We start from the raw sequence: 25,142 nt of genomic DNA, 5'->3' as shown, positions 1-25,142 counted from the left end.
ATATATATATATATATATATATATATATATATATATATACATTATTTTCATATCTCAGCCAGACAGAAGTGCCTGGTATGAGAGATTATGAAAACAGTTTACATAATTTCATTTGACTATATCATTAATATAATATCTATTATAAGTTTATCTATTAGTCTTATTTTAAAATAATACTGAAGAAATTTGCAAGTACAAAAAAAAACATGTCGAAATTTTATTTTTACTGGTATAATAATACACAAACAAAAGGAAAAAACGCAGAATCAGTTACAGAAAAATAAATTCGGAATTTTAGCGTTTCTGTGTACTCGCAGCAGTAAACATCAATAACTCGATATATTTTCAATTATAATTTTTGATAAATGTTTATTAAAAAAAACGGTTTCAAAAAAAAAGTAAATTTTGTCAATTTTCTTCTTCAATTTTTGTCAACTAAACAAGTGCATAAATAGATTTTTTTAAATAGTTCCTGATGATGAGACATTCCATATCCCCAAACGTGGAAATTATTTGTAAATATATTTTTTTTTCTCTAGTGAAGAGAGGGTGGTTTTTAGTCATACAATTAAAATCTGAAATAATAGCCAGAATATTATTATTTCGTTTATTAACTTCCAGTAAGGTAAGTTATATTATTCGCAAAAAATCGAAAATGAAAAGTTTTATATATCTTTACGTTTCAAGGGTTTCTGAGCATTTCGGAATACCTTAGAAAAAATAAATTCATATATGTGTGTGTGTGCGGATACAAATTTTCGTCGACGTTTTCAGAAACACGGATCAACCGATTTGAATATTTCCACAAATATTCGTTTCGTCAGGGAGATGTGCTGATTAGTTTTCGAAGATACGGGGCAAAAAGGTCCAAAAATGGTAAATCGAGAGAAGGGAGTTTTTTTATTTTAATTTTCAGTACGGGAAGTACCAGTATTTTGCCTTAAGGCACGATGCCATGCACCACTACTTTTTTTTATCAATTTAATCATGTCTCTCGCTCCTTTACAAGGGCTCCACGCTACCTGCCCATCGGTTTCTACCTGTGCGGGGCAATTTCGACTCGTGTTATGATATGACAGGCATATGTCTGATGTCTGAGGTCAGCCGGCGTCTCTTTCTTGTGATGCCCCCTCCAACTTCATAAATACGTTTTGACATAAAAACCAATAACATCATTGTATAGTTAGTCACTTTGAAATAATCGTTAGGAAAGTGTCGAAGCGTGCGTTTTCACAAAACGATGTGACATGTAAACAAAACGAAATTTAATTAACCATATAAATGAATTTTGAAGTTAATGATTATTTGTTTATCAAGTGACTTTTATTTGACGTCTGTGTTGTGATTTAAAAGCAGTGTGAGTGACACTTGGTAACTGAAGTGCATTTTTGCAGCAAGTGGGAAAGCATCATGTTTGCGAATTTAAATGCAGGAATGGCGCCGTTGATTTTATTTGGATTCTTAGCGATGATGGTTTGTATTTTGTATTATATTTTGGGTCGTGTACGTGATAAAAATTCTGGGTTATGTTATTGTCTTTTCAATATGTCTTTGTATTCAAAAACTTTCTTTAAAGAACATTGAAATATCGATATTTAACACGTTAATTGCCATGTCAGTCGGTTGTGCCTGATGTCACATCACAAAGAATGGACAACCATTGGGTTGTCTTTTAATAATAACAGATTGTCATTTAAATATACCCATAGAATAACTCTGATTGCAGTTATAAAATTGCTACAAAATTTTGTATAAATATGGCAAAACTTGCATCTTTAGTATCATTGCTAAAAATGATGCAATTGCAACCAATTATCGTGGCAATCAACGTGTTCAAATCAAAGATTGATATATATATATATATATATATATACATATATGTATGCAGGGCCGGTCCTACATTGAATGCGATGCATGCAAAAAATGCGGGTGCACGCCTTAGGGGGCGCCAAAACGAGATTCGGAAATGAAATTTATAATATTTATATGTTTTTTAAATACTAAATCAATAACACTTAATAGATTATAATAAGCAATCTAACTTAACTATGATTACGGAGACACAGAAGCATATTTAGCTTATATATGTATGATGTACATATGTATGTATATTTAAATTATTTGTTAAGTATAACAAAAACGATGCAAAAAGTTACACAAAAAATCTAAATTGTGTCAATTATGTCCAACGTATCTATAAAATTTACTCGTTTTAATTCATATTATTTTGATGTGAATTTGTTTATTACTGTAAAATATATTGATAAAAAAATCCTGGTAGTTACCATACATCTTCCATAATAGCATGATTAAAAAATAAGCAATCAATATACCTTAGTCGTTTTATTTTGCTTTCATATCACATCACTATTAGAAATACCAAATAATAATCTCATCTCAAAGAGGATGGATAGCCAATGTGTTGCTTTGTAATATCACCAGATTTATTCAAATTAATGCACATAATAGTTCTGATTGCAATTAAAAAAAATTTTCAAAATTTTGTATACATAGGATGAAAATTCTTCTTCAGTATCAATCTGCCCTAGTCGTTACAATTAGGATTGCATATTTAATTTTTTGTACCTATCAATATTAATAATGAATATAATTTCGGGCTCTGCATATACAAAATTATATCATTTACTTCCAAAATTAAAATTTGATTCTGGTAGCTAATTTTTTACTCTTCATTATGTTCCCAAGAAGCACCTGATCCCTAATTTTAATATTACTATCGTTTTCTCGTCCTTACTTCAGCGATCATTTCGGTTAATTAGCCATCCATCAATTAATATTCGTTACTTTGTTAATTTTTATATATGGAAATATCAATTAAATATCTATCATTACCATACAACTCGGAACTTCCTGTTATTGTGCGAAGTTTGCTCGTTGTGCTTTGTTTGCTCGTTGGCTTTGCCTATATCGTGTGGAATGTATTGATTGCATAATCGATAAGACGAGGATGTTCATATGACGAGGATGAATAATTTATACAATAATACACAGTACAATGTTTGTGGATAAACGATTTTTAAATCGAGAAGTTATGGAACGGAATTAGGTATTAATTTGTTGGAGGAGCTCCTCCAAGGGCTTATGGTTTCTGGCTTGATACTCGCTCTGGGCAGCCTGATGGCAAACGGAGGAGACATCAGTTTTTACTTTGAAAGGTAGATAGCAATATGTTTACTGGTAAAAATATCCCTTTTTTATTTAATTTATTTTGCAATCTGTTTTACATGAGCATTAACATTAAGCAGAGATTGCTAACAATAATTATCTTATACTATAAACCAGAAAATAGTAGCAACACCCAGCGGCGTGTCTACTAAGTATAGTTAAAATATCCCTTGTCTGGTATTTTTGTATCAATAAAAAATTCATCAGTATTGCAGAAATTGCGATAATAAATTCATCACCTAGAGACACCCAAACGGAGGATTCATCATCAACCGTTTGGATTGCCATCTAAAAAATCCAAGTCCTATAAGTACATCACAACATTTTATAGTACTTGTTAAGTTTAGATAGATATTAATAATAAAACAAGTAAAATTAGCTTAAAAATTGGATTGAACAACTTTTTCAAAACTTGTCCCAAATTTTGTGTCCCACGTGTCCCAGGTGACAATTTATGTATCTATTCCAAAAGGGCTTTTAAATTAAAAACGAAAATTAATGTGTCACATAGTGATTAGCGTTGGACTGTTGGCGCCAGTCTGCACTAAATCTGCATAAGATTCCGTTCGATTATATAAAACGACTACCGTTCGTATGGACGAGATCAAAGATCCGCACACACCTGTTTCAACAGGTAGAATGCACTTTGAATGACACAGGTTCTCAAAACCACTAATGGAATTAAAATATTAAATGATATTCTATTTAATATAAAAACTTGAAAAATCTAATTGTGAAGAAATTGAATATTTGGCTCGGCTTATTACTGTTATCCATGAAAGTCGTTTATCAGTTTCATTATTAGTGGTTTCATATTTATTATGAAATTAATGTGTAAAATGGTTTTTCAAATTGAAATGCTTGCAATATCGATCGTATTGCAATATTTTTATTAATAGAATTATTCATAAAATATAATGAATTTATGCACATTATTGAACAATCTAACACACGTAGTAACATATATCAACGAATTAAAGCAATTTAATTTTAAATACTAAGTATTTTTGGGTACATATATACTCGTATACATATATATACGTAAAAGTATTATATTCATGACCGAAAATTTAATGTGATTATCCTAAACTGTTTAAGTTAGGTAATTATTTGAAAGTAGTCAGTATTATTCTTAAATTTTTACATCTCTTATTTGCTATGATTTTCTAGTAATTAACTTGCATTTGCACGTCAAATATATTAGCGTTTTGGTTTTATTTATTTTTAGAATTTTTAGAATTGTAGAAAGTCTTATGCTCACATTTTTTTTAGCAATCAGTAAATACATTTCATTTAATTGAATTAAGTAATATACTTTGCAATATTAAATTTTGTTTACATTCTACTAGTGTTAATAAATATAGTTATTACTAAATTTAATCAGTCAAATATTTGTCATTTTAATTATCCAGGAAATCTTAACGATATAATTTATCCATGACATCACCTGTTTTAAATACAATAATCCAGCTATTACATGTCGGAATGCGTTACAAAAATATATAAAAATCAAATGACTACATAATTAAAAAAAAACAGTCAAATGGCATTTTTTAGATGCATTTATCAGACATGATTCAGTAAATCAAAAATTCATATATTCTTTCGGGCACGTGCGTCCATTCGACCGATCAAATTTAAATCTGACGTAATGATATGCGAAGACATTGTGTCTAAAACACAATCGGACGCTTTCTTACATAAAATTAAATAGATGACTTAAATAAATATTTCAACAGTAAATTCTATGAGCTTTTCAGAATTCATATGAATTTTGTTCATATGATATGTGTGTTTAGTGCAAATATAGCGAAATGTATTCCACGCGTTCAACGTTATCACCATGAAATGCGATATTGTTGATAAAAAATGAATTTTTTAAAAGCATTTTTGCATTTTGGTCATGATTATGATTTATAATCGTATTAAACTATCAGTTCTTGTTGACTTAAAATACTTCATATCAATCTCGTCACAGAACATTTTTTGAAAAATTAAAAAATATAAACAGGATTAAAATTTTTAAGATATTTCTTAACTCCACAAATAGAAGAAGATGTTTGTGTTTGCAAAAAAATCGATTATCTATTTCTATGTTTTCTCGACGTTTTACAAGTAATTTTGATTTATTTAACATCAATTGTTAAAATTAACTTTATATAAAAATTCAATCTAAGTTAGTTGTAAAATATTATAAATAATGTGGCAAGATTTGTTAGTGCCTATATATATATTTATATATATATATTTATATATTTTTATTTTTCATTTACTGACCTAGATTTGATTTGAATAAATTGAATAAAGTCAATACTTAAATTATTCAATCAATTATCATACAATATGATGTAAATAATTTTGCAGACATATATAATTATTTCTTCATTAACTTCTTCTATATTGAATAGAAAATGAGTCGTATTTAGAATAAACGTTCTTCATAAATATTAAAATGGTGAAAATGAGATTATGGACTTTTGCTTTATATAAACAATTGAGTAAGAAATCTGAAATTAATTTATATTGAGTGAAATAAATATTATTATTAACTAAATATTTTACTTTTTCATGTAGTTTTTATGATAAAAATATTAGTTGAAGTCGTTGAGTTTATTATTTGTGTAGGTGCGTGCGTCAGTAAATATAGTTTGAACCTATATTTTAAAATTATCTTTTTTTATAAAGAATCTGCATATTGGCCATTTGTTTGCGAACGTTTTTTATGACGTGCATTCCAAACGAGATAATAAATTTGACGTAAATACCTTCACAATTTGTTCTATAGAAAGAAAAGTACACTGAGGGTTCAACAAAAACAAAATCGTATACATGAAAGTATTTATTTCAACCGTAGTTGAAATACTATTGTATGCAATTTTCATAGCTTCTATAATACTAATTTTTGATCATTAAAATCATAATATTTCTATCACAGCTTATTACAATTATTATCCTTCTTACGTGCATAGCCTTTGACTATAAAATTCCTTTACCTTTATGTAATTTATTACATTTTATTCCAGTATAGTTCTAAAACTGGATTGTATATCATCTTGAAGTTGCTCAAAGTGTTCCTTAAGACCAGCCTCTCCTTCTTTGACAGGATCCTTAAATTTCATAGAACTCAATCTATATAAAATCTGACTCATTGATTCCCTAATAGCATTCCAAGTAATTTTATTATCACACTGAGCCGTACTTTCCACTGTCTGTCTTGCCAAATCGTAAAAACTGATCATATTCCTCAACATGCCCACAGTTTTATAAAAAGGACAAAATCTGTCGTAAGGCGAATAGCTATTCTGTTGCAGAAAATCATCTTTTAACATCCTGGCGATTTCTAAAGTTATTTTATCCACTTCGGCAAGTGATGCTCTTCCGACCAGTTGGACGATTTCTGCTAAGTCTTCCTCTTCTTGTAAAATTTGTTTAACTTTTGTCCTGAGTTGGACGAATTCTGGGAAGTGTTCGTCGTAGAATGGATCTAGGGCGGTTGTGTATTTGCTATATGAGATTAACCAATTTATTGATGGGAAATGTTTTCTTTGGGCTAGTTTTTTGTCCAGACCCCAGAATACCTGAGTAATTTAATAATTACTAATTAATAATTATTGTAATTTAATAAGTAATAATAATAAAGCTTGTAATAATAGATAAGCTTTAGCTAGATTTGGTCAATTTCTTTTTGCAAATTTCAACTTCAGTTATATCCGCTAATTTCAAGTCCAGTAAATATAATGGATTGTGTTTTCATTACAATTTCAATGTCCTTTATTTGGTAATGATAAATATTATATTTTCTAAAATTACGTATGAATCTAAGTTATAATATCTTCAAGGATTAATAATTTGATCCTTTATAATTTGAGGCAAAATCCATCATCTTATCAGATGCACAAGTTGTGTTGTTGATTTTCAAGTTTTGCTCTTGGCTTTTATAATGTTGGGAAGTACTTTATAATATGAAGAAACTTCTAAATTGCAATCTATATATTATGCTTAAAATCAATTTATAAGTAGAAATTCAATACCTCTGTTTAAAACTACATGCAAAATTTTCTTCAATGTACTAGAATTTAATGTTCTTCAAAATGGCACTCATATTTACACATTTTTATCCATTTAGATCAAGTATTAGCTTTCAATTACTTATTGCGCCTACATCGTTTCAATTACATATAATCGCCTACACAAGTATGATCAGCACATACATTCATATTTACATACTGGTTCCCATAATTAAACGTAAACCAATTAATTAAATTTGACTAGCACCGTCCCACATTTCCGAATCATTTGTACCTAAACCAGATTTTATATGAGGGCTTTATATCGGAGTACGTTATTTTCCTATCATATGTGGGTTATTGTATAATTCTGATAAATTTAAAATACGTGCATGGAATTTCACTAACCTGCACTATTCCAAGTGTAGCAGACGTGACCGGATCAGAGAAGTCTCCTCCGGGCGGAGACACGGCGCCAACTATTGACACGGAACCTTCTCGGTTCGGGCTGCCGCAGCACCGGACTCGGCCTGCACGCTCGTAGAAAGACGCCAGACGAGCTCCTGGATAAAATAATAATAGATATAATGATATAATTAAAAGTAGCGTTCATAATTTATCACAATTTGATAAAATAGCAATCGGAGATTAATAGTTCTATGAGCACTTTGAGATTTTGTAAAATAACTATGGAGTGTAAAAATTAGAAAAGGATGAACAAGAACTATGGAGGGAGAAAGTAGGGCAAAAAATCTTCCTCCCAACTAATTTAATAACATTGTTGACAAAAAAAAATATATTGTGCGCTATATAATTATATACAATCTAATAAAATAAAATTGTAAAGTTAACTTATGAAATGTATATAACTAACATGCATACAAAGTCAAAAAAAAAAGAAAAATAAATGCAATAGATAGACCATGTCACAACAAAGTTGTAACATGGTTGTTTGTAAAGTTATAAAAATGAAATAGAGTATTCTGCTACAGTGTTTTCAGATAACTACATCTTTTCCAAAAAAAAATATTAAAGTAAGTTTTCTTATTCATTAACAGTTGGAACAAATATAAACTAAGTGTAATTGGTGTTTTTCCGTAAGGAAAGTTGAATAACTTCTCGTGTTGATAATAGACTCAATCAATAAGAATTAGGTTTTAGCGAAGTATAAGTATACGGTATATGTATATAAGGATGGTCCTTAATATGGATATTTTCGAATTTCTCTGCTCCCAGAGGCTTAAATCCTTCCAAATGATAAAAAAATCTTTGAAAGTTTATAGCTTTTAATACTAACTTTAAGATAGTTCGCACACCAACTAAACTTTCTTATGGAAATAACATGGGTAAAATTCCTTTTGTTTTTTAGATTTTTTAGAGAATAACATTGTATTTGTTTATTTTGATCATAAATAAAAAAATACAACAAAAATTTGATATATTTTATAAATTAAGTCTTTACTTTGGAACAAGAACCCAGAAACTTTAGTTGGAGTACGGAAAATCTTAAATTTAATATTAAGACTTAAAATTTTCAGATATTTTTTTATCAATTTTAGAAAATCGAAAATATCTACATTACGACTTTAATGTATATGCTATAACATGGATTTGATTAAAAACAACACAGCATTTTTCTCCACACCTCATTCTTAGAGAATGACTCAAACAAATAATTCTGAACCCAACTTCATCAAAAATTAATTTCTTCTGCTAATATTTATTACACGCAATACCAGAAACGAAAACTTTCGCACCTTAATATTCGTTCACAAATATTTGCTAATAAAACGTATGCTACAAACCTTTTGAAAATCACTTTGTTCATTTTTATTAATTTTCTTTGAAAGCACGAAAACAACTTACTAGAACGCACACTTAGGTATTGTTTTACGAAAGCAAACAGGTTTTAATTAAAATTTAATGAAAAATGTGATTCTTGCCAACATTGTTGTAAACTAAGTTTGATAGAGGGAGAAATTCTTGATGATGAGTTCTTTTTTAGATAATATCTAAATACGAGAATTAAAATTAATTGAAATGAACCAATTGAACCAATGAATTTACAAAAATAAAAACGCAGCTATTAATTGGCAAAATATTCAAATCCAGTAAAACCTCGTTAAAACGATTGCTCTGGGACCAAACCAAAATGCGTCCCAAGTGAAAAAGCGTATTAAGCGGGATGGGAACATTGTATTTAAAAGTTCATTGACCGGCGTAAAGTGGCGGTATTATGCATGATCGTCTTAAGGGGGTTCAGCTGTATTTTATATTACTTTGTGTGTCTCATCAGAGACCTTACGTGCTTTTGATGTTTTAATTACAAATATAATACCTAAATAAGCCGGATATCCGGAATCTGCAGGCATTTCAGCCAATCTTCCCGAAATTTCTCTCAAAGCTTCTGCCCATCTGGAAGTCGAATCTGCCATCATCGCCACGTGAAATCCCATATCCCTAGAAAGGAAATTAATATATAATAAATATTTATAAATACTCAGTTACATAAAATTTGTTTATGCCGATGCAAATGTGAAATAAAATTTAAAAGATTACTAGCATTAAAAAATAGTTGCTTAAAATAATAGTTTTATTTCCTAGTTTACCGCCCCAAAACTGCCTTCAACATGTGTCCATTATTCTAAAAAACATTTTCCATTGTCGTCTATAAGTTATAGTACGATAAAAATATGAATAATGTATATGCATAAAATGAAAACACAATATAAAACTACCTGAAATATTCTGCAATTGTGATACCGGTGTATATAGAAGCTTCTCTAGCAGCCACAGGCATGTTCGATGTATTTGCCACGAGCGAAGTTCTTTTCATAATAGATTCAGTAACGCCATCAATTTCCACGGTAAGCTCAGGAAAATCTCGGAGAACTTCCGACATTTCGTTTCCACGTTCTCCACAACCGACGTAGACTATCACGTCGGAATTCGAGTATTTTGATAAAGCCTGGGTAAAATATATTGTTTATCTAAAACTGTCAATATTGTTCATAATAAGTGCTACACTGACTTGGGAGATGACAGTTTTTCCACATCCAAAAGCACCAGGAATTGCAGTCGTTCCTCCTTGGACACAGGGGAAGAGAGCGTCCAGGACACGTTGACCCGTTAGTAAAGGATAATTTGCGGGCAATTTTTCTATTACTGGTCTAGATTGACGAACAGGCCAAACCTAAAGGATTAATAAAAATTTATAATGCAAAAAAATAACTTGTTTTAAAACAGCAATCGGAACAAATGTCCTCTGAGCTGTTGTGAAGACATTTCTTAACTCTGGCAACTCATTGGTTGTTCTAATAGTGATCATATATATTTTTTTACCTGCATCATGGTATGTTTAGTAACTTCTCCTTCATATTCTGTCTCCATTATTACATCTTCAACATCGTAATAGCCTTCAGGTGCAAGATATTTCAAATATCCTTGTGCCTTAGGCGGGAGCATCATTTTGTGCTGCACTAATGTGTTTTCGTGGACTATTCCATAAATGTCACCTCCAGCCATCGGCGTATTCAGCTTTGGATAGATTATACATTTAATCAAATCGATAAAATCGGTAGTACTTCGAATAAAATATAGCATGCTGAAGACGGAGTTTTGTCAAAGAGAGAAAAATCTCACGAACGGTAGGAATTTTAATAGTGCTTACAGATGTTGTTCGACAAAAAAGTCTTGAATTCTTTTATTTAAAAAAATAATAACCAATTTGTAAAAACTACTGATAATTAATAGATATCAATTTTCCTTAATATTCTACAGACATCATTATTACTATTATAACATGAATCCTTTACCATTATCCTCTTATCCTTACCTTAATTTTTTTGGGGGTGAAGTCCCACTTGACGGTCCTCGAAAGTGCTGGTATGTTTATCCCTTTGGGGATGTATATTGATCCCGTAAGACTTTGTATATCGTGTAAGGGCCTTTGTACTCCGTCCACAATGCAGCCTAATATTCCTGGACCCAATTCCACTGATAGCGGTTTGCCCGTACGGGTCACTGGATCGCCGACGGCTAAGCCGGAGGTCTCTTCATATACCTTTAATAGAAAAAGGAAACTGAATAATTGATATACGTATTATAAAGATTAATGAAAAAATGTATTTGATAGATTTATTAAATATTAGTGGTTTTAGTAAGTTTTCGTTCTGTACCTGTACAGTTGCCATGTCGTTTTCCAGCCTAATTATTTCCCCGACCAGCTCACAATGCCCTACCTTGACCAACTCATACATGGCAGTGCCGGACATTTTAGCAGCTGTAACCACGGGCCCCGAAACAGAATAAACGTAGCCCAAAGTATCTTCGTCTTCGTCATCATAAAAATCTCTGCTTCCACCTGTAAATCTTTTGTCGATACATTTACTATTTTTGCTTCCTTTGCTGCTTCGACTACTTCTATCCAAGGATGTTGTATCCATTTTGAGCTATTTCATAACTGTCAAAAAAAGACAAGTGAATTGTAGTAAAATATCGATACATTTAATTTGAATTGCAAAATTAATTCTATAATATGTTAATGAATGGATAATGAGCATAAAAATTGGGAGTCCATTAGGACTAGGGTCCATCGTCTTAGCCACTGGGTCATCTTTGGATAATAATAATAATAATATAGAAAAATTTAATTAAAGTCTATAGACAATTTTTTAGTTTAAGTACGAATGTAAATTTATTTTAAATTAAAAAAATTAAAATTAAAAAAAAATATTTTTGTTAGAATTTTTAGCATTATAAAATGTGCAATTAGAGGAGCAGAATATATTATACAAATATATTTTTAACAATTTTTTTAATATCGAATTACAGTTTTTTTTCCAGATGTATTTGCTCTAAGAATAATTTATACCAAAAGCGATTGTAACAAATAAAATAACATTTCCACGATTTGTTCGCCCTGATCTGGGACAATCTAAAACCGGTTGTAACTTTATGCTCCTGTCTGACGTCAAAATAATCGATTTACCGGCAGTTTTATAACCCAGTTTATCGAAAGCAAAAGTAAGGAAAATTTTATTGATAAAATTACTTCCTCACATGTAATGTTAAATAAACTACAAAATTATCTTTCCCAGTTTATTAGCGCAGGTGTTCTGAAAAATGCAAAATTCACAAATTCTATTTTACTATATTTGTGTATCTATTACAAGTTCTTGTAATTTTCCATAATTTTGTGAATTCTGTAACAAAATCGAATTGTGTTTTATTGTCGAAGTTATTGTTTGTTATCTCGTTTGAACAAATTGTTTTTTAAATGAACGAGCAAATATATGCGATAATATTTGCTTTAACAATTTAACGCACCTTGAAACGATAGTGAAATAATATATTTACAAGAAATTTTATTTAGTAAAAAAGACTGAGAAAAATGGTGGTTTCAGAGGAATCAGTCAATTTAATAAAATTGACTACAAAGCAAAAAAGTCATGGAAGTAATTGCTCCAATGGGCAATAGATAACTATGATATGATGATAATACAATGTGGCGATTATCAATGCTACATTTTTTATCAAATCACAGCAGATTTCATTGTTAATGAATACAAAATCACAAAAAAAACTCTATTTTTATTCTGTTGTCTCTATTCAAAGGCGAGATTACATTATGTCACTGTGAGTAATAATGAATTACAGCACATCCAGGTAAATCCCAGCATGGAAATGAATTAGATCAACAGATGAAAGTGTTTATGTAAAACACACAATTAATTATTCGTTTTTTTGCATTGTGAACCGAGTATTTATACGATGTTAAAACTCTTAATTGAGTCGTTAAAATGATAAGACGCATAAATCAAAAGTATAAGGACTTATACAACACGATTCTCGGTTTTCGAGTTTTAATTCTAGGAAATACCGGCTTGTTGCTTTGATATTACAAACGAAACATATGTTTGTACTATCAGATATTTTTATACAATTTTTTATAGAGTTAATTGCGTGAATTAACTTCCGGAAATTCCCAACACTCTCAGTTTCTTGCTACAACTTTTTTATAATGTGTCTAATTATAACTCAAATCATATATTTACTGAAATTTGCATATATTTTTTATATACATTTTTACTCCCATTTTTTCATCTAGGTTTTAACCCTATATTCACTGTTTTTAGTAATAAAAATTAAGTTCAGTTCTGTTTTTATATAAAATGAGCATAACTTTTATTCTAATGAAATTCATACGCCAAAATATTTTTTGTTGCATTTGAACAATAGCATAATATGAATATCATGTTCAGTACAAAGTATATAAAATGTACTAAATTAATTTTATACGATATAAAATGATGCCAAAAATTTCATATGTGCATTTTTCTCAGAAATTGTTGAGATGTTAGGCGGGAGACTTTTATGTGCATAACTTTGTAAAAGTTTCATATCAGACGAGAAATTGTTTTATTATTCAAAAGAATTATTCAAATACTTAAATTTTGAAAATTAGGACAAAATAAATAAATAAATAAAATTTTATTATCATAATTTCATTATATCAGAATATTTCCTTAACTCATGAGACTATGAGTTGATTTTCAGTGGATTTGAAAAAGATTCTGCAATTCGTTATTTTTTGAGGTTTTTTTCCTCAAATTAGATGGCCAATTTCTTTAATTTGGTACTTCTTGTATTAGTTTTTGGATTCACTATGACCTAATAATATTTATAACAAATGCATTAAATGTTTTCTGCGAATATATTGTAAACTATTATTTAAATTATGAATTATTAGATTATTAGTTGAACATATCCGAAGCCGAACAGTACAAATCAAATTCCATGAAACAATAGAGAACCTTGGTGAAGGTATCTTGTTCTTGTCTATGAATATGATTTATTATATATATATATATATATATATATATATATATATATATATTGGTCATCTAACTTCCCGGTATATTTTTAATTTAATTCTCGATTAACATAAAAAATACATTGCGGATGTAAACATCACAATAATATTATGTTTGACAGAAGCGCTAACAATGTTTTACAAATGGATTTTTAAATTTATTTCATGTTTATTCATAAATCATTGATGACACCTCTAAATTCACATGCACACATTATAAATAAAAATCGAAAATGATTAAAGTACAATTATGTTCAGTAATTCTATATCGTCGTCATCATAGGAACAATCAAATTTATAGTGAAACATAAACTTTTTCACAATTTGGTTTTTATATTTGTTCAAATTATTAAAAAAAATCAATCGACATTTAGTTGTCTCTGCTGTGTATATAGAATTGTTGGAAATGTCTTCATTGTATAAAAATACATAACAAGTTTAACAAGTTTATTATGTTTCTCGGTAATAAGATTATATACAAAATGCATTTGCAGCCTTGGTTGAGCAACTGTCATTAGCCGCGAGGTAATTTTTTAATATTTCCTTATAATGAACACATACATTAATAAAATTTAACTTTATAATTGGTCAACAAATTTTAATATTTTTAAATTGATATTAATATTTTCTTCAAACATTTCTCATGTTTATATTTGCGCGTACTTAGCCTTGAGTATGACGTTTTTTTCCAAATATCATTCTAAGTTCTATAAAAATTAGTTGATATGTCTATATCCAGAATTTATACGACGTAATTATATTAACATTGGTTTATAAATTTGGTGTAGGAGTTTGTTGTCCATATTATTTATTATTGGCATACCATAATTAAATTGCGGAAGTCTGATGTGCAGTTTTTGTAAAAATGTCATATCAAATAAGAAGAGTATTGAGAATAAAGCACCACATTTTATTTAATATCGTCATTAAATATTGCAAATAGCTCAAAAATGTTGCAGATACCCCAACAATATTTTGAACAGTCCAAAAATATTGTGAACAGTCTAAAAATGTTGCAAATGGTCCAATAATGTTGCAAACAGACAAAAAATATCTAATAATTAAATTGCGAAAATCTGATATGCAGTTTTTGAGAATAAAGCACCACATTTGCATTAGGTATCGTCTTTAAATCTTGCCAATAGCTCAAAAATGTTGCAAATACTACAACAATATTTTGAGCAGTCAAAAATGTTGTGAATAGTCTAAAATGTTGCAAATGATCCAACAATGTTGCAAACAGACCAATGATATCTAATAATTAAATTGCGAAAGTCTGATGTGCAGTTTTTGAGAATAAAGCACCACATTTGCATTGGATATAGTTTTAGCACTTTATATGCAAAAATCACTTATAAACAAGTATAAAATTAATTATAATACAATCACGAAATGATAAAATCATAACAATCATAAATAATGATTCGTGAGTAATTTTAAATAAATTTACGTAACGAAGTATGCTTCAGCAGAAAACTGCTTAATTAAAAACATACCTAGTAATAATCAAAAAGTATTTTTTCTAATTATTTATATATATATTCGAATTTTTATCTTTATCTATTTATATATTTATTTTTAAATTTATTTATACAATAACTCATTTACAAGCAATCTAGTCAATTGTGATTTATATTAACAAAAATCGTTTTGAAAAAATTATCAGTATTAATTCTAAATAAACCAGAACAATAGTCTAACTTTTTTGTGCCTGAGGTAATTAATCACTAAAAAAACTTGCATTTAGTTTTATATACTTCTATAAAATATCACAAACTTGGTAATTATTATTGGTTATTAATTTCTTTTAACAAAATTCCTGCGTTCGCGTAATTATTGCTGTTGACGCTTAATACTTCTTACAATATAAAATAATAATCCCTTTTAAGAGGATGTGCAAAATAGATTTTTTTGGACATCAGAAACAATAAACTAGACGTTTAATATTAACATTAGGGTAATAGATAAATTGTCCTGAGCACACAGCAGTCAGCAAATTTTTTATATCAACACCTATTCCACATCAGCAAACGTTTGATGGTACTCAGAATGTCTAAAATAGTCAACATATATTTGAAACATTTTTTTTTTGTTCATTTCTATCTTATATTTATTTCTTTTATAATATTAAAATATTATTTTTCTTTCCAGATAACCATCTCCTCCGCTTACCCTCCACACTACCTCGACTTCTGGCAACACGACCCTCCAGCCTATTCGCCCCAAGGAGACACCTGGAACTCGGACCCCCTATCGGCTTCAGCAGACCGTTCTTCATCCCGCCGTATTGACTCGTCCCCATCAGGCGACTTCCATCACAATCATCACCAGCAATATCCAGAACGTCGATATGATGGTAGACACGACTATGGAGAAGGCGTCCAGAACCCGCACCGGAGGGTCGAGCAGCAGAGCCCTCCTTACTCGAATGTTGGCTTATACGGAACTGTGCATCCTAGGGACGGTGTTGGCGTTCGTGTGGCTGACGGTCCTGGCCCAAATGTTCAGGGCCAGGGTCACGGCGTCGGCGGCGGGTTCCCGAACCAGATCGGTACAGGAGGACATTCGGGGAGGAGGAAAGTTAGGCCGCACGTAAATGGTAATAATTTACTAAATAATACTAGTGGTTTAAATATTTTTTTTACTTCTATCGTTTCTAAACGGCTGGAATAAATTTTTAATTGGAACAACTTTTTTCCAACGCGATGAATTTAGAATTTGGACAAGACAATACTGTAGATACTTCAAACAATCTGTTCTCGGCATTCCTTTGAAGTCCTTTTCAAATGTTAAAAAAATCTTTTGTTCTTGTTTTTTGCCTAGATTTTTGTTTCTAGTGTAAAGATCATCTAAACTATAAAAATTGACCAAGTTTGTTTTAAATTTTCTGATAAATCTCTAATATAGTATTTTTGCTTTATTGTTGATTGTTGTATCTTAAGGGGGTATTCTAGTGTAGAAATCCAAAAAACTTGAATTTTTTTTTATTTCATATTTTCAAAGTTTAATTATCTAAGAATATGGGTACGAGAAGGTTTTTGAAAATTTGAATTATTTTCGGAGATATAGGCATTTTACTGACTCGGTCTTCATACTCGTTTGGCTTCACGCAAAACATGCGTTTTTCTCAGAACAGACTTTTTCAGTACTGTTCACACGATTTGTCGAGTTTTAATCGACCGATTCACTTAAAATCATCAGAGAGTCTTGTTTATAGACTTATCTATAGCCTGAAAAAAATTCGAGAAACTCAAAAAACAGTAAAAAAAAACACTTTTTTTCAAACAGTCGCCAATTTAAAAAAAAAATCTTTTTACTCATCGCTAGTTCAGGCGATTGCGACATCATTGTAGATTAATAACCTGTTTATTTTTTGCATTTTCGATGGCTAGGAGGGCTAAAATCATGTCAAGACTGAGATGCCAATTTTTTGAGACTTTCCCACTTTATCAGCTGCCAGTTTTTACAATTTTCAACTTTTTTATTTTTTAATTTTTGTTTTGTATTTTAATAATTTTAATAAATAAGTGGTAAAAAAATGGATAGTAAAAACATTAATTGCTTTCTTTTATGACACTTTAAAAATGACCTAAAATTCATCGCTCTACACTAGAATACCCCCTTAAGTTATCCATATCACAAAAATAGAATACTTATTTCAATTGTCTTAGAGTACATGTTGTAGATATAATATAAAGATGTAAATACAATAATGTTAACATTATAAATCAATATCGCTATTAGATTGTGATTAACTTTTCCTATTCTTACTGACTTAAGTTCATCAACGTGTGTGATCATACATCAATTTGTATCATTCTTAAATTAGAACTTTTTAGCAATTGAGCCTCTTAAAAACGATGACTTGAGATGAAGATTAAAATACACCGCTTTTAGATGGGGTTTAGATATAAATTTCTTTTAACCAAATTCTTGCGTTCCCGTAATTAATGCTGTTGACGCTTAAAAATAATACTTCTTACAATATAAAATAATTAACAATTAACAAAATCAGGTCGTAGAGGCAGACGTAACGAAACTGCATTTATTCATGATATAAATAATGGGGCCCCTCAAGTACACAGACGCAATGGTACCTTAGTTTTGGTATATCCTACTCAGAAACCAACACTCACGAGAGGTAAGCGAGGTAAATCTGTCCACGATATTCCTAGGCATGACGATGGTAAATCATCAAATTCACCAAATCACCAACTAATGGCAAGTCACAAATTCATCAAAGCACGGAATATCACTAATTCACCAATTCACAAAGCACACTCGCCTGGTTTTTGTACATTTTTATTCACGCTAGCACGTACACATTTGCTTTTCTTATCATTAGATTAATTTGGAATTGACAGATACGCTTTATTCCAAAGGAGAAATGGAGATACCATTTCTGCAAAAACGCTATCAGGCACTTCTGCTTTAAACTAACTTTTAACTACCTGTAGGATACATATCGTTAAATTTTTTGGGTCAAGGAATGAATGATGTACTCTATAGGCGGATTAAATAGTAATTTGGTGTCCAAGTATAGTATTTGACCTGAACATCAAATTACCAGATCTTTTGAAGAAAATATTGGTATGTTGTTTTGATATCACACAACAGAAAATTTGTGCAATATCCAACGACTGAACTGTGAAATTAGGAGATCAACTGGCTCTTATTCTTTTTTGAGCAACAGTTTGATTTTCAACAAACTACAATAAACAATATTTTGAATAAACTGCATCCATTCTGATGCTGTACACGTCTAGTTATATCTATTTCTAGCATGTTTCATCTGTAACAATATATTTTAGTGATACTAATAACGAATTTTAGATGGTACGTTTGGATTAACATATGTTATATTAACTACTGCCAAACTTTATGTTTAGTCCCAAAGGGCTACATTTTAAATTGCAAATTGTTCTTCACATTGCAAACTGTCCTTTTTTTCATCAATGACATCAATTGTGAAACAATATTATCATAATTTCAGGCGGCGAGGGACCAGAATCCGAAGGACCCGATATATTTTTCCCTACCGACCGACCCAACAGCGGAATGACCCCTGTGATAGCGGACAGAAACAAAGGTCTAGAGTGCGCCCGCGGGAGCACCTTTTGCGAAAAAGTAGAAGGCTACCCGAAAGAATTCTTGTCGACGATTCTGCAAAAGGAGGCAAGAAAATACATGGATCTGTTTGGTGAGGACCAGGTACGACAAAAAACTGTACGTATCATTTTGATTTTTTAAGTTTGCCAAAGCTGGGTTGTCGGATTCTTTGGATTTCTTCTTCTTGAGGCCTCTCTTTTTACGACTTCTGGTAATTATGTGCATGTGATTTTAGTAGATGGTTTTTAGTTCTCCTGGAAAATAGAAGATCTACGATGCCAAAATTTCTACCAGTTCTGAGTTTTCAAACTATTTTTAGTATATGATAGACTGCCTGGTTTTGGATTTTTCAGTATGTGGTATTCGAGACTTGTATGCAAATGAAGTACATTTTTGCATACATAAAAATGCTGCAATATACAATACAGTATTCACAGTATCCGATATATTTCTATTTATATTTTGTAAAATTAACATATTTAAATATTATCCACGTGTTGAGTTGAAATACTATTTTTGAATTTTTCAAATACATTTATGCATAAAATTCGACTTATTAGTTGCAATAGATAAATTTTTATCATTGGATGTAAAATTGTACCAAAAGTGAATATGAACCAAATATATTAAAAATATCTTTAGATATGCAAGCAATAATTTGTTTACAATAAATAGACCAAATATAATTTTAATATTTAGATAAATAAATATTAAATAAATATTCAACTAAATATTGGGAAACTATGGTTTATTGTATAATTAACGTATTAGTTTTTTCATTTTTTTAGGTGGAAAGTGTTGTCAATGTTACAAATCGTATCGATTCGAATGACGATGAGCCTTTATGTGCATCCAAGGAAGAAATTGTGTACCCTCAAGCGGCTCAAAATAAGGACGACCAATGGCTTTATATAATCAATCAAGAAGGATATACGCAAGGAGTTCGTATTGAGAAATGCGCGTAAGGATAATAGAAATATATAATTCATAGCGTAGAAATTAGTCCTTTATTTTATTTCTATATTAGATTTTCATTTCACATCTTCCTCTATTCCAGGGACACCAGCGGTCAATGCGGTTCCTTACAATTGCCGCTCAATTACGAAACCGGCTGCAAACAGAAATACATTTACCGCAAACTGTTGGCGGTAAACGGAACTGGCATTGTTTCTGATAGTTTTCGGCTTCCGAGCTGCTGCGCCTGCTACATTCGAAATTCAGGAGCAGCAAGTAGAATCGCCGGAAATCCATTCAATGCTTCATCCAGACAAAGCTCGGTCCTGGACAAGTCCAGGACGGCTGCATCGACAGGATACAATTAAGTTTTTGCAACCATTTGTGATATTATGATATTTAGTAGTTGTATCGTTGTGTATTTAGTTATAGACGTTTACGAGAAAGGATTTGTAGTACGAACTCGTCACCTATGATATGAATATACGTGCTACCTTATAAAATAATTTAAATTGATTCAAAATGTTGTTGATGTTAATGCTGCACTGCATTAATTTACACAATTAGACATTTGGGGGTGATTTAAAAAATATCTATGAGAATCGTGCCCAATCAACATTTTACACCTGTATTTTTATTAAACATTTTTTATTGTCAACAATCTTTAAGTTCTTGAAACCACTTTGTTTTGTTGAAATATTATATACGTATAATAAAAAAATAGATAAGAATAATAAACATATCGCGACATCGCAAGATATTAATACATTTTTACTTCTAGTAAATTTTTACTCCAATAAATTGTACTATGATATTATGTATTTATCATATTTATGTTCGTCATAGTAATATAATAAATTATCTGAATTTAATTGAAACATTAAATTATGTTATTCAATAATGGAAATCAGAATAAAACTTCTCCAGTTTCTTATAAAGCAATTTACGATAACTAACCATTAAATCTCGCCTAACTTTATTTAAAGCATTTATTTAATAATGTTACTTTCCATTTTCTGAATATATTTAATTTAAATTTTAATACTTTAAGTAGTTATGTAGTTTGTTTTACAAATTTACAAAATCTTTATGATAAAATAAAAAATATCATTTTTTTTATTTATGGTTGAGTATCTCAATAATGATCTCCGATAAAGACCTAATTAATTTTAAATCATTTTAGTTTAAGATTTTTACAAACTGGGTAAAAACAAACTGATGTTTCAATACCCAATACAATGTATACTTAGCTTTTAATTGTAAATATATTTCATTAGTAATATTTTATAATCCCGGTGATAGTTAAAAGATGATCAAAATTTAAGCTATAAACCAAAGTTATTGGTTATTTTTGTACATAACTTGTTTAATATTTGGTCAATGTACATATTGTATTTTTGTGTAATAAACAAAAATAATTTAAAGAATTTCAGTGATTGACTAATAATGTTTCAATTTGTAATCTGTATCACTAAAATATATATTAGTATATTGTATAGTTTGTAAGTAATTATAGTTAATATAAATTATTTTTAATAAAAGATTATTTAATGAAATTTGTTTCTTCATTTTTCATTGATTGAAATTCAAGGTATTAGTCAATTCTTTGAATTATTATTAAGTTATAATTTATTGATAATTATTAATTAATGTTATCGAAGAATAAAAACTTATATAATTTAGGCATAACCAATTAATATGAAAGTGAAAATATTTGCATTGGATAAGGCCCAAAGAGGTCATCATTGTTTGAATTGGCTTAAAATTATGAATCGATTATTACTGATCGATCGATTTGATAAAAATTATATTTTTGCATTCAGGCAACACCCAAATAATAACTCCAGAAAAAAGGTGTTCATTTTCGGTTCGGTTGTGGAAGAAGACATTTCTTGGGCAAAATGGGTTGTGTAAGTGTTTTATTTTCGACTATTCAATTTAGTGATAAATTTGTGGATTTTTGCGTGTACATTACATTGTTTGTGTGATTAATATCGTGCAAAAGGAACAATTTTATATGGCTATGAATATGCAGTTACACTGGCATCAAGCGTAATGGCGGGCGCTTGGGTAAAAGGTAGGAGACACGTGTTTATTACTTTTAGATCCTCATTGCATTACTAAAATAGGAAATAATAATAATATAGACGAACAAATGTATTTATTAAATTTTCATAATTACTAAATGCACACAAAATATGTCAAATATCTCAATCACAGGGGCCCTTAACATGCGGTCCATTTCCATACTGCTTTTCATAAAACTCAATATACTCCTTCTTCAATCGTTCACGTTTTGCAAAATATTTCGGATACTGGGCTTTTTCCAAAGGATGCCAATAATCCATCACCCAATCTGGAGGAACAACATCTCGTGCATATGCCACTCCTCCAGGGCTCTGAGCAAATTTTATTGGCTGATAATGTAGATTTTGAAACAATTCTTCTTCACCTTCTGCCAACAATTCTTGGGCAATTTTAAAGTTTGGTTCACACTTATGACAATCAAATCTGCTTCTCAACAAAGTAGCTTCGTATCGGAAAACATCTCTTTGCCAATACCAGGCTTCTAAATTACGCAAGGCCCTTTTATAAAGGCTGAGGACACTTCTCCGGTGGGTATTCATGGGAACGGATTGATCTGGAAAATTATTGGTCAATATATCATAAATGAATGTACAATTAAACGTTTAACTTATGAATGATTGAATGCAGTAAATTTACTGAATACGACCAACAAATTATTACCATCCTATTTCAATCTATATTTGTGTCCTAAAATTCAATACAAGAGTAAATATTACCCAAAGTTCAAATGGACTTGTCAAATACTACAAAATGAAATATAGTCATTTGTTTTTGGCAAAACGTATCCGATTCAAATTTTAATATATTGCCTGGTTTTGTATATATATTTTCGATGATGTGATATGATGGATTGCGTTGTAGCCGGCGAAATAATTCAAACAAATTGCACATTCCGGCATACTATAGGCAATTTTCATAGAAATAAAAGGTTTAATTGTAAATTTATCTTTAGTTTATATTCTGTGCTGTATTATACAGAAATCATTTAATAATGTGATGACATAATACACAGAATAAAAGTTTTGAAATGGATTTCGAACGATGATTTATCCAAAATAAATCTTTTTTTAAATTATATCACTTTTGTAATATAATCTAATAATAGTCTTTATTTAATTATACTTAATTTTACCTACAAACCGACCTCAGGAATAAAATTTAAAAAAAAATCTAGTCAACCCATTAACTTCTGGTCCTTGAAATCTTCGAAGGTTATGTTCTAATTGCAATTATGCACTAGTTTCTAATTAATGCACTTGAAAACAATGCATTTAGCAATCTTGAGAAAAATATAACTTATTTTTTCTTAAATTTGGCAATAAAAAAGATTTGTTTTTGAATCTCGCGGTTTCAGACACACATGCATAATTCTACAAATTCATTTCTAAAAATTTTGGCATCCATGAAGACGCTGAATGAATTATAAATTACTCTTGAAATTACTCCTTTTTTGTGTATTTTAGCAAAATAATTATATTGTTATAACAATGTTATACCTGATCATGGATGCATAGATATTCGATAGCTCAATTGTTTTTGCTATCCATTTATTTTGTAAATTTTGTTGTATTTTCGTGACCACCATCCAATGTCACTTGTCATTCAAGTTAAATAGGTCATTAGTTCCTTGTATTCAGATCCATAATTTTTCATTTGTAGATGTTTTACAACACACCCATATATATTCTATAAATAAGACGTCGTTTGGGTCAAATTGCCTTGTGTTTTAGGAGTGTCAAGTCTAAAAGCTAATTGTGAGCGATTAATGCCAGCAAAACCGCTAAAGAGTTCGGGTATCAATTTTCTAAGAGGAAAGAAATGAGAATGAAATATTCAATAAATTTAGCTATATAATAAATTTTATGTTGGGATATTTTTGATACCCAATTATGTTATATCGATCTCTGCTCATTGTCTCAAACATATTTTAAAACTAGTGGTGTATGGCATCGTTCCTTAAGGCAAATTGCTGGTACTTCTCGTACAAAATTCAAATCAATAAACAAAATTAATTATCATTAAAATCTTTATAAAATATCTGATAATTCTTCATCAGTTTTTTTTTTGTCGGATCTCTAAAATCACTGATCCTACCTTCCCAAAAATTCCAATCATTTTTTTTTTTTCATCAATACAAACAAATGTTTTATGAATAATTTAAATTGGACGCTCTGTTTCCTCCTTTGTGGAATTTTTTTACCAGGTATCTTCAAAAGGCTGATCCTGCCTTCAAAATAAATTAATCAGTACGTCTCCTCGTTAATACGAATCAATTGTTCTTTAAATGATTGAGAACCAGTTGATTCGTGTTCCCAAAATCGTCGACGAAAATTTGAATCCGAACACACATACATACATCCATTTTTCTAAAGTACCTCTGAAACGTAAATATATGAAAAGAAATTCATTTCGATATTTTTGCGGTTACTATAACTTACCCTGCGGGAAGTTTATAATAGTTTTCTACTCTGCTCAATCTCAAATTTCATTTTTCTATAAGGAACATTTCAGTACCTCACTTGAAAATTGTGTACCTCACTTGAAAACCTTTTGTGTCCTTTATTGATTCCTGTCACCCACTTTTGCATCTACTCAGCTCTTGTAAAATATGCGATTTATAAATCGTGAATTCTACAGCATTTCATTTTTCATTCCAATCGGAACTGATTGTGTTCTCATGACAGGCTTTTCGTTGACGGCATACAATGTTTATCTTTCTGGAAATAAATCTATAAAATCCTTCGGTCTGTGTTTTGATAACTCATAGATTTCTGCCACATCCTTCTGTTCGATTTCTGCCCAGTACACGGACACGAAATCATTTTATTCGAAATTTATTACACAAAACAGAAATATTTGGGGACTTAGATTTTATTGTGAGTTTTAATCGCCTTTATATATGCTGGCGATTGGATTACAATAAC

At 30.0% G+C, this 25,142-nt stretch overlaps 2 protein-coding genes and 1 pseudogene across 4 annotated transcripts in view; 1 reads left to right on the top strand and 2 right to left on the bottom strand.

Moving 5' to 3' along the window:
* The first annotated feature begins 1,196 nt into the window (after window positions 1-1,196).
* The window catches only part of LOC113382798, a 59,860-nt gene continuing 35,914 nt past the window's right edge, over window positions 1,197-25,142 (top strand). For all 3 annotated transcript variants that reach the window (XM_026621035.1, XM_026621034.1, XM_026621033.1), the window contains exon 1: window positions 1,197-1,473. In XM_026621035.1, coding sequence (XP_026476820.1) covers window positions 1,411-1,473 — 63 coding nt within the window. In that variant the 5' untranslated portion in view covers window positions 1,197-1,410. The remainder of the gene's footprint in view (window positions 1,474-25,142) is intronic.
* LOC113382802 (V-type proton ATPase catalytic subunit A-like) lies at window positions 6,201-11,530 on the bottom strand. The gene is made up of 8 exons (XM_026621039.1): window positions 11,372-11,530; window positions 11,029-11,256; window positions 10,536-10,730; window positions 10,225-10,386; window positions 9,932-10,161; window positions 9,532-9,653; window positions 7,602-7,756; window positions 6,201-6,764 (listed from the first exon to the last, which is right to left on the bottom strand). Exons 1-8 carry the CDS (start codon window positions 11,465-11,467, stop codon window positions 6,201-6,203), a joined length of 1,752 nt encoding a protein of 583 aa, XP_026476824.1. The 5' UTR covers window positions 11,468-11,530.
* On the bottom strand, window positions 22,341-24,130 carry LOC113383000 (annotated as a pseudogene).

This window comes from Ctenocephalides felis, unplaced genomic scaffold, assembly GCF_003426905.1.
Source record: "Ctenocephalides felis isolate EL2017-DRISC unplaced genomic scaffold, ASM342690v1 CF-g0.4_SCAFFOLD_03570, whole genome shotgun sequence".
In the NCBI taxonomy this organism is placed as follows: domain Eukaryota; kingdom Metazoa; phylum Arthropoda; class Insecta; order Siphonaptera; family Pulicidae; genus Ctenocephalides; species Ctenocephalides felis.
The sequence above is the reverse complement of the archived record's forward strand: the minus strand, read 5'-3'. Positions and strand labels throughout refer to the sequence as shown.